This window comes from Atractosteus spatula, chromosome 6, assembly GCF_055471065.1.
Source record: "Atractosteus spatula isolate fAtrSpa1 chromosome 6, fAtrSpa1.hap1, whole genome shotgun sequence".
Taxonomy (NCBI): Eukaryota; Metazoa; Chordata; class Actinopteri; order Semionotiformes; family Lepisosteidae; genus Atractosteus; species Atractosteus spatula.
Genome location: NC_142711.1, coordinates 30,386,393 through 30,405,584, shown reverse-complemented (window position 1 = coordinate 30,405,584; position 19,192 = coordinate 30,386,393). Strand labels below are relative to the sequence as shown.

At 33.3% G+C, this 19,192-nt stretch overlaps 1 protein-coding gene across 2 annotated transcripts in view; it reads right to left on the bottom strand.

The window, feature by feature from the left end:
* The window catches only part of LOC148832742 (ALS2 C-terminal-like protein), a 52,791-nt gene extending 35,581 nt beyond the window's left edge, over positions 1–17,210 (bottom strand). For both annotated transcript variants that reach the window (XM_088919578.1, XM_088919579.1), the window contains exons 1-5: positions 17,100–17,210; positions 4,863–5,013; positions 4,018–4,123; positions 1,266–1,458; positions 221–286 (exon numbers count right to left, since the gene is read on the bottom strand). In XM_088919578.1, coding sequence (XP_088775704.1) covers positions 221–286; positions 1,266–1,458; positions 4,018–4,123; positions 4,863–4,994 — 497 coding nt within the window. In that variant the 5' untranslated portion in view covers positions 4,995–5,013; positions 17,100–17,210. The remainder of the gene's footprint in view (positions 1–220; positions 287–1,265; positions 1,459–4,017; positions 4,124–4,862; positions 5,014–17,099) is intronic.
* Positions 17,211–19,192: the final 1,982 nt, after the last annotated feature.

The window sequence follows — 19,192 nt, the reverse complement described above, 5'->3', positions numbered from 1 at the left end:
CAATGTAAGATGTGCAAAAAACAGTAATTGCACTTTGTAAAAAATGTTCCTGTGTAACAATGTAAGATTTAATTTCAACACCTTGGTCAAAGCCTATCACAACACTGAGGTTTGATAACCATTAATTACCAGAAAGACTGAAATCAACAGAATTCTGTATTAATTCTACTTTCAGACATATTAACAATGCTGTTAAATATTGAATCAATGCATTCCATACCTTGTCTTTTTGGCAAGATAATCAAAACCTCCCACTACATCAAGGTTTGTGAATGCTGAAAAGTATCTGCAAAGCAGAAATAGATATTCACTTAGACATAATACATTTTAGGGCTGAAGTTTAAGCACTCCACCATCTGGAGGTCAGTTCTAGTTTAATGCAAGCTCGCCTTACAACATAAGGCCGATCTATATACTGTTCAGTGTATATATATAATTGATCTGCATCACATCATGAATAGTTCATCCTCAAACACATAATATCACTGATCCTGGTAATTAGTTTACTAAAGGTGGTCTTTTCAAATCTATATGAAACCTTAATTGTAATTGAATCTTTGATTCTAATTGTAAGCATAACTGTAAACAAATTATATACTGATCGCTTATACAGAGGTACATGACTAGAAAGCATCTGATAACCCATTCTGCAGAAGATTGCCAATTCAAATAATCTTGTCAGAAACACGTTTACATATTTGATTAAACAATAATAGTGATGTGATTAAAAAAAGGAAGCAATTGCACTATTAAAGCATACAAAATAAATTGCAGTTCTTCTAGTGTTTTCTTTGATGTTGTTGGAGTTGATTGATGGAGCTAAAATTTCATGAAGAATAATGACACCAAGAATCAGATGTTTTGGCTTAAAATGCTGGGTTAAGAGGTAGCCTCCTCGCCAGAAAACAAGAAGGTTCGATCTCCCCATTCAGAGAGAGGAGTATGAAGAAAATGCAAGAATTATATACTGTATATACAGCAAAATTCAATATTGTCTGTGATTTAAAACAGATGGGTGAGATTGGCTTGTCTGTCGTTAAATTTACCGAACTTCAGTTAAGAACTTTCATTTGTTGAAAGCTGTTTCTGTTAAAAAGGAATCGTGTTATCTGTTTTCTGTATAACTCATTTACAAAGATATGGATTATATGCAGTACACAGACATTTCAGGTATTGTTACCAATCTGAATATGTTTGTTTAAATTCACCCTGATTTTTCAACTCAGCTGTTGGTTTCTAGGGCTAACAGTGCAGCATCAGCTTACTGTATGTAAAGCTCCTGGACTGCAGCTGTATTGCTGACGATGTACAGGTCCTTGATGGTGATGGGATTGCTTTGGTGTAGCAGCTGCTTCAGATGTTTACACCTCTCTCCAGCCTGGTCCCAGAGTGCATGGAATTTCTCATTGAGCTGGAGGACCTGTTTCATCTGCATATCCCATTTCTGGTCAACTGAATCTGAAACAAAATAACATCAGTTCTTAGGAGTGCTATATTCCAATATTCCTATTGAAAGACAAATTGGTTTAAATCATTACATCTACATTATTATAGCAGGACCTAAAGCAGCTGGAACCTGTTTAAGTGCAATTTTATGTTTGGTTGCCAATAATATGAATACATAGAAAGTCCTTAGTGATATTTTAATCTTTCTTGCTGAATAACATAATATGATATTATCTGTATGTTCCTATTGTCACAATAGTACCACAAGTTTATTTTTTCCATTGTCTTTGTAAACTAACCATAATAATAATGAACTTAAAATAGCTTAAAAATTAAGATAACTGATAAAAGGAAATACTGTATGTAGTACAAGAAAGCCTCTCTTTGGACTTGACTCAAAAGGAAGTTTGTTTAAAAGCACAGGAAAAGTTGGAAAACAGCACAATTAGCTAATAATTTTCCTATAAATTAAGAGATACTGTCATGGTGTCAATACTAGATTTGGAAACATTCTTGTTTCCACGTACCCATTAAATGTTGATAAATCTGTGTAAAAAGTGTTGTCTAGTACTGTTGTCTAGTATTGGCTTTTAAACTGGTTTTCTTTTACATTATGCACTTGTGTTCTGTTCAGTGAAATTAACTTGAAATAACTATTGGGATTGGCCAAATTCCCATAAATCTTTGAAGACAGGCATAAATTAGGTAACCTTTAAATAATGAAAGGAAAATAGCATTTTTCACTATTAATATTTTATTCAGATGTTCACCATGGATGAAAACAGCATGCTTCAGGGTGAGGAAGGACAAAGATCTAAATTAAATACTGTTATCATAGAAAAACAGAAGTGTTAGTGATATGAGAAGCACTTACAATGACTGATACCATCAGGAACTGGGCAAAATGCTATTGTACTCTAAATGACACAATTGTACTTAAGCAAGGGGTGATATTAATAAGAAAAGAAAGAAAATCCCTACCCACAGTCACTCAAGACAGTGGTAACATATCCATAAAAAGGGTGACAAAATGTGATTATAGACTAATTACTATTACTATAAACTTTGGCAACAAGTAATTATAAACAGTGGATGATATGTATGGACATAGGATACTGGGAGATAGTAAGTATAGATTTATAAAAAGGTAGAGTGTGCTTAATGGTAAAAAGGTAGAGTTTGCTTAACGATAATGCACAATAATAAAACATTTGATATTGTACAGTTCTTTTTTCTGACTAACCATATTGCAGGCAGTACACATTAAAGAAAGTGAATGTAAACTAAATATAAACAAAAATTATCACCATTTATCATTTATGATTTTAGAAAGATAAAATATATTAATTAGAGATATTAATTAAATGTTTTGACATCATTTAGTTTAATTGTTCAATCATGATTGACTGTGATACACTTGAGTGACGCATAACAGCTAAATCACCTCATTAGTGAAAGTGTTTATTGGGCACTGCTAATTAGATCATTTAACGCATCAAGCCTGGTGAAAGTCAAAAAAGGAAAACCCAGAAAGGAACCAACATGAAACTCTTATCAAGAGAGCAATGTCTTGGAGGCTAGACTAATTCAACACACTGTCACTTGCCATCTGGGATGTTTTACAGGCCACAACCACAGCTGTCATCTACAGTATATATCATCATGTTGCTTTTTCATGACTATTTTCTTATTGTATTAGAAACACTATGTCACAACAAGTGATTGATGGCATTCTGACAGCACTATATTGATTGAATCCTGGGAACATACTGGCTGTCTTTCATGTGAGCTCATGACTCAACTTTGTTATAGTTCTAATGATACATTTCTTTTGATGTGCTGTATATTTGGATTAATGATTTGTTAATGGACAGAAAACAGTTAAAAATAAATGATGAAAGTTGAGGCACCTGGAGTGATATAATGAGTGTGGTACTACAGTGATCATATTAAAATCACTTCTCTTCTTAATTTAGATCAACAATCTAAGTTATGTGCAGACAAATGCAGAGTATTGCATGCAGGTAGCATGCAGATACTATATGAGGTAACCTGACCTACAGTAAGTAAAATCAATTTCAAATTCCTCAAATGCTATTCACAAAGTCCATCCACAAAGTCCAAACTCCAATGATCTTATTCGGAATCAGGATTGAATCAGGATTGAAACATAAACATGACTCTAGTGGAAACTGGTTGAAAGAACATTTAGAACAGGAGGTACTTTTTACACTAAGGGTTGTGGAGTTCTGGATAGATGAGAATCTCCGATTGATTAGTTACTAGCAATCAACTGGGCTACATGAGCCAAATGGCTTCATCTTCTGGAAATTTCATTCCGAGATATATTTCATGAATACTGAAAAGATTAAGTTCCTTTATCGTCATAACTCATCTGTTTAAGCAATGCTAGCTCCTTAAACTAGAGAAATTTGGTAATCTTACCATTACATCTTAGGATCATTACCATGGCCAAAAATGTTGTAGAATCACTCAGCTATTTTCATTGAAATCTCTAATTAAAATCTCAAATTATGGAGCTAGAATATATTACAGTGTTTTAGAACTTACTGTAGTACAGCAAATGCTGCAATACATTAGTATTGAGATCAGACAGGCAGTCCAGAAATGCTTTTTCATTCTCTACAAGGGATGTGCTGGCTTTCAGCCACTTCTCCTGCAAAAGACAAATATCACGTGCACAGTACAGGATATAGAACACTATAAAGCATTGTTAGCATTGTTAATCAGTGTATCAGTGGGAGTAAACCACTCAGACTTACAATTTACAGCATTACAGCATGTTATAGGAAATGATAAAAAAATAACTAAAAAATGTTGATTTTTCTCAACAATAAATAAGATTATTATGTTAATTAAAAACTAATTAATAAGAAAGACATCAATGCTGAAAAACTTTATGAATACTTTTTATAATACCAATAAAAGTCACAAGAATGACTTATAATATGGGGTAATATTATGGATGGAACTATAAACAACTATCATCAGATGTGTTTGTTATTTTTAAGAGAAGGTTTAGTCTTTATTTTAATAATAGTATTAATACTATTAATATACTAATATTACGATCCAAAATGTTTGTCTCAAAACTTGCTAAATCTCTTGAAGATGCTTATAGATAAAACTATTTTTAAAATGTCAAAGACATCAATTAACTGTTTAAGAGCATTATTCTCTGTGGTGTTAATGTACAGTACATTGGCCCATCATAGGCAAAAGAAAACATTCTCAGCCTGAAACCATTTGATTCAATGGTCAGAGCTTGTCTTAAGATTTTAGGAAACTCGAAAAATTGGAATACTTTAAATATGATAAAGTGCATCTGAGAAAAATATGACAAAGAAATTAGATTTTCTCATTAAAAAGCAAAGATATATTCCAAGTTGTAGTACCTCAAGGTTTGATTTTTCAGAATCATGTTGAGAGCAGGACAAGGAGGAGTTCCAGACAGCAGAACAGCCGTTATTGCTGTGGTGTGTCATGAGGGATGCCGTCAATAGGACAGTATTAACCACAAATCTCATTGGGCATCAGCTGTAGAAACTGTGAACCAATAATGGAAAAAAACAAACAATTTTCAGAGTTAATAAAAACATACAGTGCAGTGAAGTTACCTGAAATCACAACTATTCTTTCTTATATAATATTTCATTTTCCTAAAATGCAGAAAGAAACCAGCTGTTTTATACCAATAAGATGAACAAAATTCAGACTTTATTTAAGTTATGGAAAATTACAATACATTCACAAGCTGGTGGCAGAAAAGTATGACTTTGTCATTCTTACTTCTTTCTCACTGCACTGAACATTGCTATTCAGTAAGTGCTGTTATTAAATACAGACTTGGTCAAGCGCAAAATACATTAGTGTTTCCTTGGCATTAAATTACTGAACGTGAAGAAATAGACTACTTCAGCATCAAAATGGAAATAGTGAAAGGACATTTAAGCTTGTGCTACATGCTATATTTAACAATGTTTACAACAGACCACCCTGGAAATAACTACAGTTATATTTAATGCTGTTGGCAACAGAGCACATCTAATTTCTGAGAACAGCTTACACAAACAAGCTTAGACAAGGTAAAGAAATACCAGAACTCATCTGGGTGTGTATTACAGATTACAAGAAAAACTAAAAAAAAACAAATATATGGAACTGGCATTATAACACCTTTTATTTAGGTAGATTTTATTTAGGGATCTAGCAAAGACCTCCAGACCTTGCTGCACAGGTCAAAAGCATATAATTTGGTATTGCAAAACAATATTTATATATGCATGTTTATTTCTTTTTAAACAAACCTGTAAAACAGGAACAAAAAGCAAAAATCCTGAGGTTTCACAAACTGATTGTACTGTTAAATGGATTTCAAAATGAGTAAGAATTAGTTCCTTAAAGTAAAGATTCTTAAGAAGACTGAAACCCTAGCCTTACATGAATACTCCTCATGGCCTCATTGTCATATGTACAAAAGTATGCAAAGTCTTTTTATTATATACTTTGTAAAAGGGTGTGATTATATATCCTTATGTTGATTACGTCCGATATTCTAATTTATTTTTCCACTTCAAGGCTGCTGCTATGGAATACTCATTGAATAGTCACCCTATTTTAAGACAGAGTGACATCTGATTCGCCACCACAGAAAGTTCAGAAGTAGTCAGTCAAATATGCACCATCATTGTGAGCACACAGTTCTACTCTGTACAAAGCTTAAACTAGACTTCAGGTGGCAAACTCCATACCACTGTGTATATAGCCAACTCAATGTCATACTATGTTTAAAACAGTAGTCATCTACAGGTAGTTACCTCAGTGACATACTGTAGTGCAATGTCACCTGTAAATCTCTCCTGTAGAAATGAATGGTCAAATACTGGAAAAATACAGTATGTGACATGAACTGGTGAGTGGATTGAGCTTTTTCCTCAGAGGTACCAAACACCTACTAATGTATTTACTGTATGTCTCTTTTTACTCGCATTGACTGCTGGTACTTACTCTAAATGTATAATCATGGTACATTATTTTCCTAATGGTGGCCTTTCATGTGGCAAACACATATTGGCACACACACAAACCATGTGATTCCAGTTTCTGGGATCTTCCCATAAATGTGTTCTGCTTTTATATGGATGAATCTGAAGATAAATCTACAGAACAGGTCCACCCGCGTAAAGGTCAGAATGAAATTACAGTTAAAGTTCATTTTAGGCACTTTCTGTAGATGTAAGCTGTACATGCTATTCATTTATCGAGGGCACAAGATTTGGATGTACAGTATGTTAGTTTTCTATACCTTATCATACTTCACTGAATCATTTCATGATGACTGAAACATGCAGTTAAGACAAAAATTAATGTCATGAAAGAGAAACAAGTGCTTATTGATTGATAATTGGTGCAGTGCTTTAGAGGATGTGTCATACTGCAGTAACATGTCAAAATCTATTAGAAGATAAGAAATGACAGTATGTAAAACTGATGATACATTTTTCCTTAAACAATCAATAGATTTTTTCTATTTTTCTATTAGTTTATTTCAAGCACTATCCTTACATTAGCTACAGTAGCAAAATATGAGTAATTTTCTCTTATACTCCAGCAAATTAATCAGTATTGAAATTGCAAATACACTCATCACATTCAGAAATCAAGAGTTACACATTATCATGAGCAGTGCATTTTGTCCAACAAATGTACATCAACTGAACTGCCTTGAGGGAATTTCTCATCTCTTAATTTGTTCTCACATAATAATCAAAAAGAAAGAAATTAAAATAAAAATTGCAGTTAGAGACAACAGTAATTTTCTTTCTACATTGTCTTTCAAGTCTTGCAAAAGTATTCTGGCCCTTCCTGAAATGACAGAGTGATACATGTTTTAAATGTCATATTACATTCAAAACCTGTTTGCTCAAAATGATTACTAAGGCTATGATAAGCTACAGTAAATGTTAGAAAAAAAGAAAGGGAAAATAATAAAATATATTGATGGCATAAGTTTTCAGAGGTGCGAATTCAATATTTGGTGGAATAACTTTTGTCAGTAATTACAGATGAAAGACTTTTTGGGTAAGTCTGTACCAACTGTGCGTATTGGCTTGTTACAGGTTTTGCCCACTCAGCAGTTTTGCTCTAGGTCTCTCAAGATTCTGGGATATTGCTAATAGATATTATATTTTAATTATTAATAGCTATTTTTATATTTATATACAGTGCAGTCCATAAGTATTTGGACAGTGACACAATTTTTGTTGTTTTGACTCTGTACTCCAGTACATTGGATTTGAAATGAAACAATGACTATGAGGTTAAAGTGCAGAATGTCAGCTTAAATTTGTGGGTATTTACGTCTATATTGGGTGAACCATATAGGAATCACAGCCCTTTTTATACATAGTCTTCCAATTTTAGAGGACCAAAAGTAACTGGACAATTGGCTGCTCAGTTGTTTCTTGGCCAGCTGTGTGTTGTTGCATTATCAGTTCATGCACAGGAGAGCTAACAAAAGGTCTAGGGTTGATTCTAGATGTGTCATTTGCATTTGGAGTCTGTTGTTGTTGTTTCTCAACATAAGGACCGACCAAAGAAGTGTTAATGCCATTACAGCAGGCCATCGTGAGGCTGAAAAATAAGAATAAATCAATCAGAGACTAAAATATAAGGCGAGTCAAAATCAACTGTTTGGTACATTGTTAAGAAGCAAGAACGCACTGGTGAGCTTAGCAATAACAAATGACCTGATAGATCACAGAAGAAAAACCCCTTTTCGACTGTTGAACAGATCAGGAACACTCTGCAGGATGTAGGCATAGAGGTGTCAAAGACTACCATAAAAAGAAGAATACACCAGCATAATTTCAGAGGGTTCATCACAAGATGCAAACCACTGGTAAAAGGCCACGGAAAGACCAGGTTAAGGTTAGCTGAAAATTACATAAAAAAGCCTCTAGAGTTCTGGGAAAAAAAGCCTTATGGACAGATGAGATGAAGATTAACCTGTACCAGAGTGATGGAAAGAGAAAAGTATGGAGAAAAAATTGAACTGCTCATGATCCAAAGCATACCAACTCATCTGTGAAACATGGTGAAGGTAGTGTCATGGCTTGGGCATGTATGGCTGCCAGTGGAACTGGCTCATTTGACCTTATTGATGAAGTAACTGCAGACAGCAGCAGCAGGATGAATTCTGAAGTGTACAGAAGCATCTTATCTGCTCAGATCCAACCAAATGCTTCAAAACACATTGGAAGGCGCTTCACCTCGCAACAGGACAATGACCCCAAACATAGTGCTAAAGCAACTATGGAGTTTTTCAGGGTCAAAAAGTGGAATGTTTTTGACTGGCCAAGTCAATCGCCCTACCTGAATTCCATTGAGCATGCATTCCCCTTACTGAAAAAAAAAGACTGAAAGCAAAAAGCCCCAGAAACAAGCAGGAACTGAAAATGGTTGAATTACAGACCTGGCAGAGCATCACCAAGAAAGTTACCCAGCGTCTGGGGATGTTTATGGGCTGCAGACATCAAGCAGTCATCAATTGCAAAGGATTTGAAAACATGCCAAATTTTATTTAAGATTATATTAATGTGTCCAATTACTTGTGGTCCCATGAAATGGGAGGACTATGTATAAAAAGGGCTGTGATTCCTATATGGTTCACCCAATATAGACATAAATACCCTCGAATTAAAGCTGACATTCTGCACTTTAACCTCATAGTAATTGTTTTATTTCAATCCAATGTGCTGGAGCACAGAGCCAAAATGGCAAAAATTGTGTCACTGTCCAAATACTTATGGACTGCACTGTATATTAGACTTATATTTCTGCTTCACCCAGGAGCTAGACAACCATCCTGTATTTGTTGCATTTGTAGCAAAACTAAACTTGAGAACATCAAATTCCTTCAAAATTATCAAAGCATGATCTTAGCCCGATGGCAAGGAAATCCAAGATGATTGGAGAGTATGCTTGGCTGAGGCTCTTATCCAACTTCACAGTTATTGAAAGTACAAGAATCTATTTCTGCCTGTTCTGTCATTGAAGAGACTTTCTCCTGTGTCCTGTCAAAGTTTCTGAAGTGTCTTCTTGGGAACAAATGATGTGTGAGAGGGCAGTGAGTCCAGACAAATGGGGAATGAGCAGCTGCCCTCATTCAATTGACCATTTGCTGGAAGACAATTGGTCAGGTGACAATTTAAAAAAACAGTAAGTACTAGCTTCCCACTGTTGGTTGGAAGGTCAGAAGGCAGACACTCTGTGTGCTCCATTCATCAGAAGAAGAAGAAGGACTGACCGCAGGAGTGTGGAACTAAGGAGTCTGAGCTTTGAGACTTTGTAAGTTTGTGGAGAGTCTCTGGGAGAGAGACTGAGTGTTTTAAAGCCAGTAAACAGCTTAGCTGCCCAGTTGTGATAGTTAGGGACTTAAAGAAGTCTAGCCAGGAGCTCAAAAAGGAGGTTTTGTTTGATTCACTTTCTTTTGGTGTTTGCCTTTTATTTTATTTAGCAGTGTAGGAGGTAAAATAAATTGTACTATTTTGAATCTGCATTTGTGTCTCTTTTCCTGGGCCTGTCTGTTTAAAAGATCATGTGATTGATTACATGCCCAGCAGGGTGTCAAAAGTGGCTCAAGCTATTTCCTACCTACATATATATATACAGTAAGCATATGTAAAATGTAAAATGGCACTGCAATCAATGCACTGGCTAGCAGTTCTATTAAAATATTTTCAATTACTATCCCTCTATTATTTGTTTTTAATAGTTTATTGAAGAAGCCACCAAACCACAATACTTATTGAATTACATATACATTATTACAAATAAATTCCCATGTAAAGGGTTCTTTAAATTCCAAAGCATAGAGAACTTTTTATTCTTCTGTGGTTGCTTTAGTTTCTTGCGCACAATTTGCAACATCCTGTATAACTTCCCATTTGCTTAGTGTTTGGAACATTTGACAGTTAGAGGCCCTTTTTAATTGCAGTGCAACTGGACTCTTTATTCTAAAGAATATTTCACAATATGTAGTTTTCTTTTAATTGCCACTGGCATTTTCACTCTGTTTAGAATGAATTGTGAAATATTTTACTTCATTTGCTTTGTATGAGAGTTATGTTCAGATTAGACAATACAGTATTCCTAAACTTTCCAAAATACATTTGAATACTTTACAGTACATGTTATAGCAAAATTGAGAACACAGACGTATAGTGCCTTGCAAATATACACAGACTCTTTTACAGTTTTCATTTTTTTTTGCATTAAAGGCTGTAATCATGACACTTTAAAGTACTCAAGCAATTAATATGTTATATATACAAATAAAAACAAAAAGAAAGAAATAGATAATTAAAATGAAAGACTGTCAGAGAGCAAGAAGGAAGCAATTACTACAAGAACAACTCAAATCCTTAATGGATTTTTCTCAGATGAGACAACATTAGAACTTTTAGATCTTAATGCTCTTAGATCTTAAAGTTTCTGTTTAGTTTTTATGTTTACAATGCATCACTAAGTCAAGTAATTTTACACAATGGGACACCATAGGAAGGGCTTAAATAGCACAGTATAAAGAAAAACATCATTTGTGGAGGTGAGAAATAAATATGTATTTACAACAAGAGATACCTATTTTAGCTGTTGTCAGAAGTACGATGTGGCTTGTTAATATACAGTAGTACTTCACATGGGTCTGAAAAAAGAAGTGGTTACTGGCTACGTTTCAGAACCATACCCATATATTTCATGAGCAAGCAGGGAATACATTTGGCAATAAAGACAGGCCTCTCATCATACATTTTACCCAAGCTCTAATATTCAAAATTGAAAAACTGTGTGGCGGGGACATGTTACATTTGCAATGGTGGTGGACAGAATCAGAGTACGGATTGATATAAAATAAAATGTTTACTTTTAGGATAGCAAAAAATGTAAAACACATATTTCCATATTTATGGAAAGCAGCCATAAAGCAGACATACTGGGTGCTATTCTAAAGAACACAAAATAAAAAACTGAGAAAGTTCTGCACTGAAAGCAATGAAAAATTCTACATACCAACTGTCCACCACAAGTAAAGTTTACTACAGTAGGTCCCAGTAAATTTAACTCTCCCCTCCTTTACAAATGTGCTGCCATAGGCGAAAGTCTGGTAGTTCTTTGTTTTGATTTCCAGGTCACTTCATTTTCAGTAAGCGTAGCAGTTTACCATAGAACCTATCCAAAGCTTTTTATTACACAAAATAAGCCTTGCCTAAGTGATCATTGGAATAACCAAAGTTCTGAGGAACTTTGTCCAGTAAATGTTAATGCCATAAATGGTTTTAATAAGGCTCAATTATATTCTTATTATTTTAGTTATGTACATTTAAGCTATGAACAAATATCATTTAACTATCTGCATTCATTTTATGACATCAAATTTATTAGTAGCACATTTTATAAATACTAAACAAGCAGATGTGTGAAAAAACATGAAAGGAGTTTTGGTTTTGTAACTGAAACTTGCTATTCATGTTTTTTCATTAATACAGTGATTGTGCTATGAAGCTTAGTTATCTAAAAATACATGCAAATAATGATTATACTTCTCTTTTCATTGATTTACACCAAGTTTTTTTATTTGTAATAAATTTGGTTATAATACTTTGTGTATTTTATTATAAACACAAATGTTAGTGTAGCACATAGAATTATATATTATAATGTAACATGTAATTCAAGAAAAAAAATGTATTCTAATCTTACAAGGTCATATTTCTTACAAACAGAACTCAGAAACTGTACAAACCAACATCTTTTGTACCCAGAAATGGCACTTGAACAGTAATTTACAACATATTCTATATTTCTTTTAGTTTAGTCTCATCTAAAACGTTTAGAAGAAAGAAAACCTACAGAGACTGTTTCATTGTAGCAATTCAGGAATTCTGGAGTATATAGAGCAAAGATTACCTTGCTTTATATATTCTGGGTTCATATTGGTGCCACAGAAAATGCAATTAAATTATTACAGTATAATGAAATACCTTTGGTTTCTAGTTTATCAAAATAATGACATGATTATATAATAAACTATCTAAAAAGTAGATTCCTCACCCCAATTTTGATTTCATGATGGATCACTGTGTTTTATTTCTGACCACATTATATGTGCAGAGTATTCAGTTATTGCAATAATCCTCTAGGTACAGGTTTTGGTTTATCACTGACATCTGCATTATAATAAAAATACACACCCAATTCTTTTCCTTTACTCCACCAATACATTTCACCCTTATACCTTTTAATGTGTTTTTAACAGAGCTATAGAATAACTTATGGGATAATGTTATAGAATAACAACTTCATTAAGAAAATCTGGTAAGGGTTTACCGAAGTGACTCCTTCATAAACATTATACAACACAATAAAACAAAATGCATAAATAACATGTACAGTAGCTAAAATTTCACTAAAGAATATCACGATCACTGTTTCAGAGCTGCATGTGCAGAAAGTTCTTATCGGCTCTCAAGTTCATAATTGTCTTTCTTCACTGTCACCTTACTCTCTGCCTGCAGGTCTGCTCTTATCTTCCAGCTCAAACTCTTATTCAGTTAAAACAGTTATCAACCATTCTAAATAATTGCATATCTGTAATGTAATTTGCCACAATGGTGTGTACAATATTATGCATGGTTTTATATTTGTTATGAAATATTTTTTGTGTGTTTTTTAGTCTTGTTCAGGTAAAGCATTACTGCACATACTCGGTGAAAGGAACAGACTACAAGCTTTATTGTTTGCTTGTTTTTGTGTCTTGAGGTGCACTAAGATGTTTCTTAGTGGTACCTTGCACTAGAAACCTTTTATTCAAAGTAGTACTTGTTAAATTCATGTGGATGTGTCCATAACAAATAAAAATAGTCGCTTTGACAGTATGTAAAATTAACAAGTATAGTCAATTGGAATAATATATATACAATTACACAGTACATTTGCTCTTCTATTGCAGATCAGTAACTGAATTGTTGACTTTAAAACTCCAAATCTTTGTTTTGAAATTGAAAGAGGGATACCAAAAGCTACCTTAGAGCTGACCTACTAACTTTTATTTTTCTGAATTAAAATATATACAGTATATATATTTTAATTTCTAAATAATTATTGCATTATCTGGCAACAGCATTCCAGTTTACAGGAGCTGCTAACACCAGTTTACAGGAGCTGCTAAGTCTCTTGCTCAACTCAGATCTTAGTTGTTTAAGAAAACAAGCAAACAAGATTAAATGTTGCCCTGTGCAAAGCAATTTGTTTAGCAAAATACAAACCTCCATTTGATCAAATTTAATTTAAATTGAAACAAATAGTTATTATATGGTAATTTTAATGCAATACTGAATATAAATACCTGAGTAAAGTAAACAAAACTAATAGTTAAATAGTTTAATTGATTATGAAAAACAGATTGCATTGAAGACTAGGAGTCTTAGACGTTTTTAGTGTTATACAAGTAGCAAAATATTACATTTAGTCTGATCATTTTTAAAGTTTAGGTAATACAAACAAGTGAATCAACTAGATCATAATTTCTATTTAGAAAATGAATTCAGTTGACTTTTCCTTAATTCAGGCAGAATTAGGTGGAGAATGATTCAGTGTGCTAAAGTTGTCAGTATCATAGAATTCTATTCTCATGCAGGTTTTGACTTCACATCTTTCTTCACCCTTCTGCACTTCCTGAGTAACCTCTCTGCCTCTCTGCCCCTCCTGCTTCCTCCCTTCTCCCAGCTTTTGTTCTTCTGTGCTATTTCATCTTTGCTGTCTGCCCTGAAGAAGGCTTCATTGCCGAAACGTTGTGTTTTCCCTCTTCTCTTTTCAGCATGGAATAAACCTATTACTTGTTCCTTTGCAGTATCATAGAATGACATGAATGGACTGCAATAACATGTTATCATATTATCATTCATTATTCCACACTCGTAGTTTATGATAGGTTGAATTAGACTTCCTCATCCTGAGGCCATGCAGAGCAATATTACAGTAATTTGGCAACTTCAATGTCAATAAAACTGCTGGCAATTTCAGGAACTTGAAGAAGTTAACTTGTACATGCAAAAATGAAACCTTTTGATTTAAATTACCTACTCCACCATTGACACTAAACCAAGTCAATCAATATTTAAAATAAAGACATGTACTGTAAGTAAACATTATGCATTGAATTAGCATGAAATTTCCTAAATAAACCATTTTACTATCTGATATACAGTATTAATGGAAAGTTATTATGCCATGGATCCCCAACATATTTGCTAGGAAACAAAAGCCTTGTTGCATCATGGCTGGTACTCACAAATGTGATTTCTCCAGGAAATTCAGGACAATGACGTTTTTACTTCACTATGCTGTAAACACGAGTGACCTACAAATGAAATGAGCATCCTGCATGCCTGCTTTTGAAATATTTGGTAGTTTACGACATTACACAATATAAGCTTTAAGTGCAAGCAAAATATAAGTCTGATAGAATAAGAAAGAGACCAAAACTTTATTATATCTCATTTTTCTACATCCATTCCACAAGACTCAGCATATACTGAACACAAACACAAAACACACCATCAGTATCAAGAATTGTTTGTTTTCTTTCAAACACCCAAATGTTAAATACCATGCCGTTTCCTGAATTTCTGTTCACATAAAAAAATCTTTTTTATGTAGATAGTAACTTATCTACAGTATTGGAAATCATAATAGAAACAAAGGAAAAAAAGTGGACATACAGTAAAATACAAATTTCATATTAATGTCTTTGTCTTGTCAACCTCTTTTACTGTCAAAAGTACCAGTTTTACAAATCCCTAACATTCTGTTACAAAAGCCCTTCACTTTTATCCAAGCGCTATTAATATTTTGCATGGCATACTGACTTTCCCTTTAATTCCACAATTATGTCCAATACTGTAATTATGCACCTGTTGTATTATTTATTTATATTGTTTTATTTATATAAACTACACCTTTCATTTTTTTTGTTGAATAGACTTTGTTCTCCAAAACATTTTTCACTTTTTATGTGCTGTTAATAAATATCAATTCAAACTGTCATTTCTCAGCAAAGCATCAAGCTGTTAAATCAAATGCCACGATTCTCGCTTTCTCAAAAAGATAAAAGTGTATAAAAGCAAATCATTCCATCTAAAATTAGTTTTGTTCATGCAGTCACGGAAGCAAATAACTAAAAAAATTAGGAAAATATACAGAATGCTTAGAGCCACCAACTCATGGTCATTAAACAGTTCCCTAATCTGATTATTCTTTTGATCATGTCTTTTGTAAACCTTGGAATAATCAGAAACTTACTGTAAGCAATTATATGGGCAAGTACTTCAAAATAAAATCTTCATGCAGCACTAACTGCCTGTTATAATGTGGATTTACAAGTATTGTTCATATAATCTTAATATGTGTGGCTGTACATCTGAGGCAATAATGGGGAGCTAGCCTAACATACTACAAAAAATAAATTATACATTCTTCTGTTTTTTTGTACTTTGGTATTTACTTGTTTATTTTATTTTTCTTAACAAATGCTGCTGTATACAGTATATTGTATTATGGCTCAAACATTTTTCCATTTAAGTTCTTAACTAGTAAAAGTAATGAAAGTTTTTAAATCTATACTGTAGGAGCAATGCATCATGAGATTGCCTTAGGCTGGGCACTGAAAGAAAAGAGGTACATCTCAAGGCAAATGACTGCTTATTTCTAAATTATAACAAAATTTGCCCTTTGTACCTAAAGATAATGATGCCATCAGCAAGTGTTCAAGAGGTCCTTAACTCACTCAGCACTAAGTCAAAAGTCAGCACTCTTATAAATGACTGTTACAGATTTTTAACTACAGTCAAGAACAGAAATATATAGTCTTTTCAGCTAAATACTATACTTAGAATTTATTAAAATCTGTACATTCTTTTAACACAGCACTTAAAAATGATTCTTGTTTTACTAACAGTACAGTAACGATTGTATAAATTACAATCATCTATGACAATAACATATCAAGTTTCTGTTTCATTGGAATTCTTTCATTTTAGTATCCACTAAACTATAACTGCACACAGTCAACTTAAACAAGAGAACTGGAGCTGATTGCATGATCTGTTGTTTTTCTTTTAAACTGATAGAGATCATACCCTTTTCATGGATAGCCACAATCAGGCTTAAGTGTTCTTTTGGTACTGAAATCGACCTGGAAATACTACTGACCACATACAATATAATCTTCAGAGATACTTGTATTCAGCAGTATCAATATTTTTTTTTATTTACATTAATTTACATCCCTTTGATTCAATAAATTAGTAACTTACATTTCAGTTTAAAGAATGAAAATGTTATTAAGATGCCTCCTCAAAATGAAAAAGAGGACTAAGAACATGTTTAAATAAATCTGTGAATTACTGTAAATGCATCTTTTTTTGGTTATAAAGACACCGATCAAGAGTGAAAAATGTATCAGCAGGGGGAATATTCTTTCTCTTGCTCAGCTACAGCAATTCAAAAAGAAAAGACTTGTATTTTTGTTTTGATACAAAGTTAACCATGTAAATTAGAGTTTTGCTTCTTACCATGAGATCTCGGGCTCACATCTCTTTGTCTGTGTCCCATGCCTGTCTATGAAGTTGAGCTTCAGCTCACCACGGTTCCTTTTCACTACTCAAATGACCTGCATCAGAATAGAAACAAGGAAGTCAAGCACCCAGCTGACAGCCTATCCCAAGGTGCTTTGCTCACATTCCTGGTCGACATGGAAACTGTGGGCTATGCCTTTTTTTTTGCTCCTGGCAGTCTTCCCATCTCCTAACTCATCTGTAAGAAAGTTACTCCCAAATTCTTGTATGTTCTTGTGTGTTATGTCCAATTATGGAGTTGCAGGGAAGGGCTCTCTAACAAACTGATTCATCTGTGAGCACCTAAAGAGAAATTAAATGTTCCCCTCTGGCCTTTGCAGCCACACCTGCAGCTACTAATAATCTGATTTTTACTTTTAATACGCTATAGACAGAGAAGAATATTTCACCTGAAATACATTACAAATAAGCATCTTTAAAAAGCTGTAGTATTGTACATAGTACAATTGGTGAAAAAACTGTACAATGACAAAGGTAACTTCACAAAATCTAATAGTTTGTAAAAGAATTCCTCATTTTCGAAACTGTTGAGTTTACTGTTGAAATTAAATTAAAAGAGCATTTAATAGTTAAATGTACCTTTAGCCTGCGGTTAAGACATGGCAGTACTTTAAATCTTCTCTGATGGTCAATCCCTACATTTGTTCATGTTTCCACAGCAACCGGTCAGAAACCTGAAAGAAAATGTGTCACGCTATATGAAGTGTAAAATTAATAATGTGCAGATGTAATTTAGACATGTCTTTACACTCGATCATGTCATTTTTACATGCTTTTTATATAATGGACTGTTGTTCTAATACTCTTATTATTTGACAAAAATTCTGTAATATATGGTATACTGTACATGTATTTCAGTGAACCCAAATTTTATTTTATTTTTTAAAAGATAATCTAGGTGTTTCCTTGATATCCTAATGAATCAGTATGCAGAACATGTTGCAGCACGCGTCATTATGTTAAACACCCATTGTGTAAAGTGCTAGCTTATTATTATAAGGATGAGTAGTAAATGTCTAAGTTATGCAATGTTTGCTCCAGTAACTCCTACTATATGGCACGTCACGAGATAATACCAAATGTGAGTCTCCTAAGGAATATTCAGTCATGAATTGGTCGGAAGTCAGGGATGCAATGATAAATAATCATGAATATGTGATTTGAGTTTAAAAGTAAATATCTGATAAGCTTTTCATTGATGATGTACCAAGAAATGGTTAATGTACAGTACAGAGAGTATTGATAAAGGAGGATATCTCAAACTGTGACAATAAAGTTAATGAGGAAGTGCAGGGAAAATTAATTTATAGAAATCTTTTTAAACATATACTGTATCTTCAACTTATATTCAGGCTAAATCTTAGGTATTGTTTTAGAGTTGCTACTTTTTAAAAATCAAGGGCTGCTCAGTCTGCTTTGCATGGTCTTCTATTTGGATAAAATGATTAAAAGAGTGTTCTGTTGTTAAATAAACATTGCATTAACTTCGTACTATATTTGTACTCCGTAAGATATAAAGGATTGTTTTCACAAATCCTTGAACCCTAAGGCCTTGAAGGAAGCAAGTTTGAAAAAGTTTAAACAAAAAACAAGAAATAGAAGGAAAATGTAAATCAAGCATATAGAATCTTTCTGAAGACAACATGTTTACTTGTTATGAAATGACTATTTTCCACCAAGACCTTTACAACTAATACATTCATTTTGATTTCTATTTAACAGGTAATAGTTCATGTTTGCAAGTATATTGTAGTTTAATATATAGAAGTGTATCTCTGGTTTTTAAGGAATGCAGTGTCTTAATTTTCTCTGTCAAAGAGTTCTCAGTGATTTGACACCTTAAAAAAAATTATTTTGCTGGATCTTTTCAATTGTGTTTTTCTGGCCTAAAATATAAGATTTGGTGAAGCAAATTTAGTTGAATTTTTACTTTTAGAACTCATCAGGAACAAAAACTAGGAGACAGTGAGTTCTTATTTATCATGACTACAGTACTATGACAGCTCTTTTAACTAGCTGCACACCAGAGC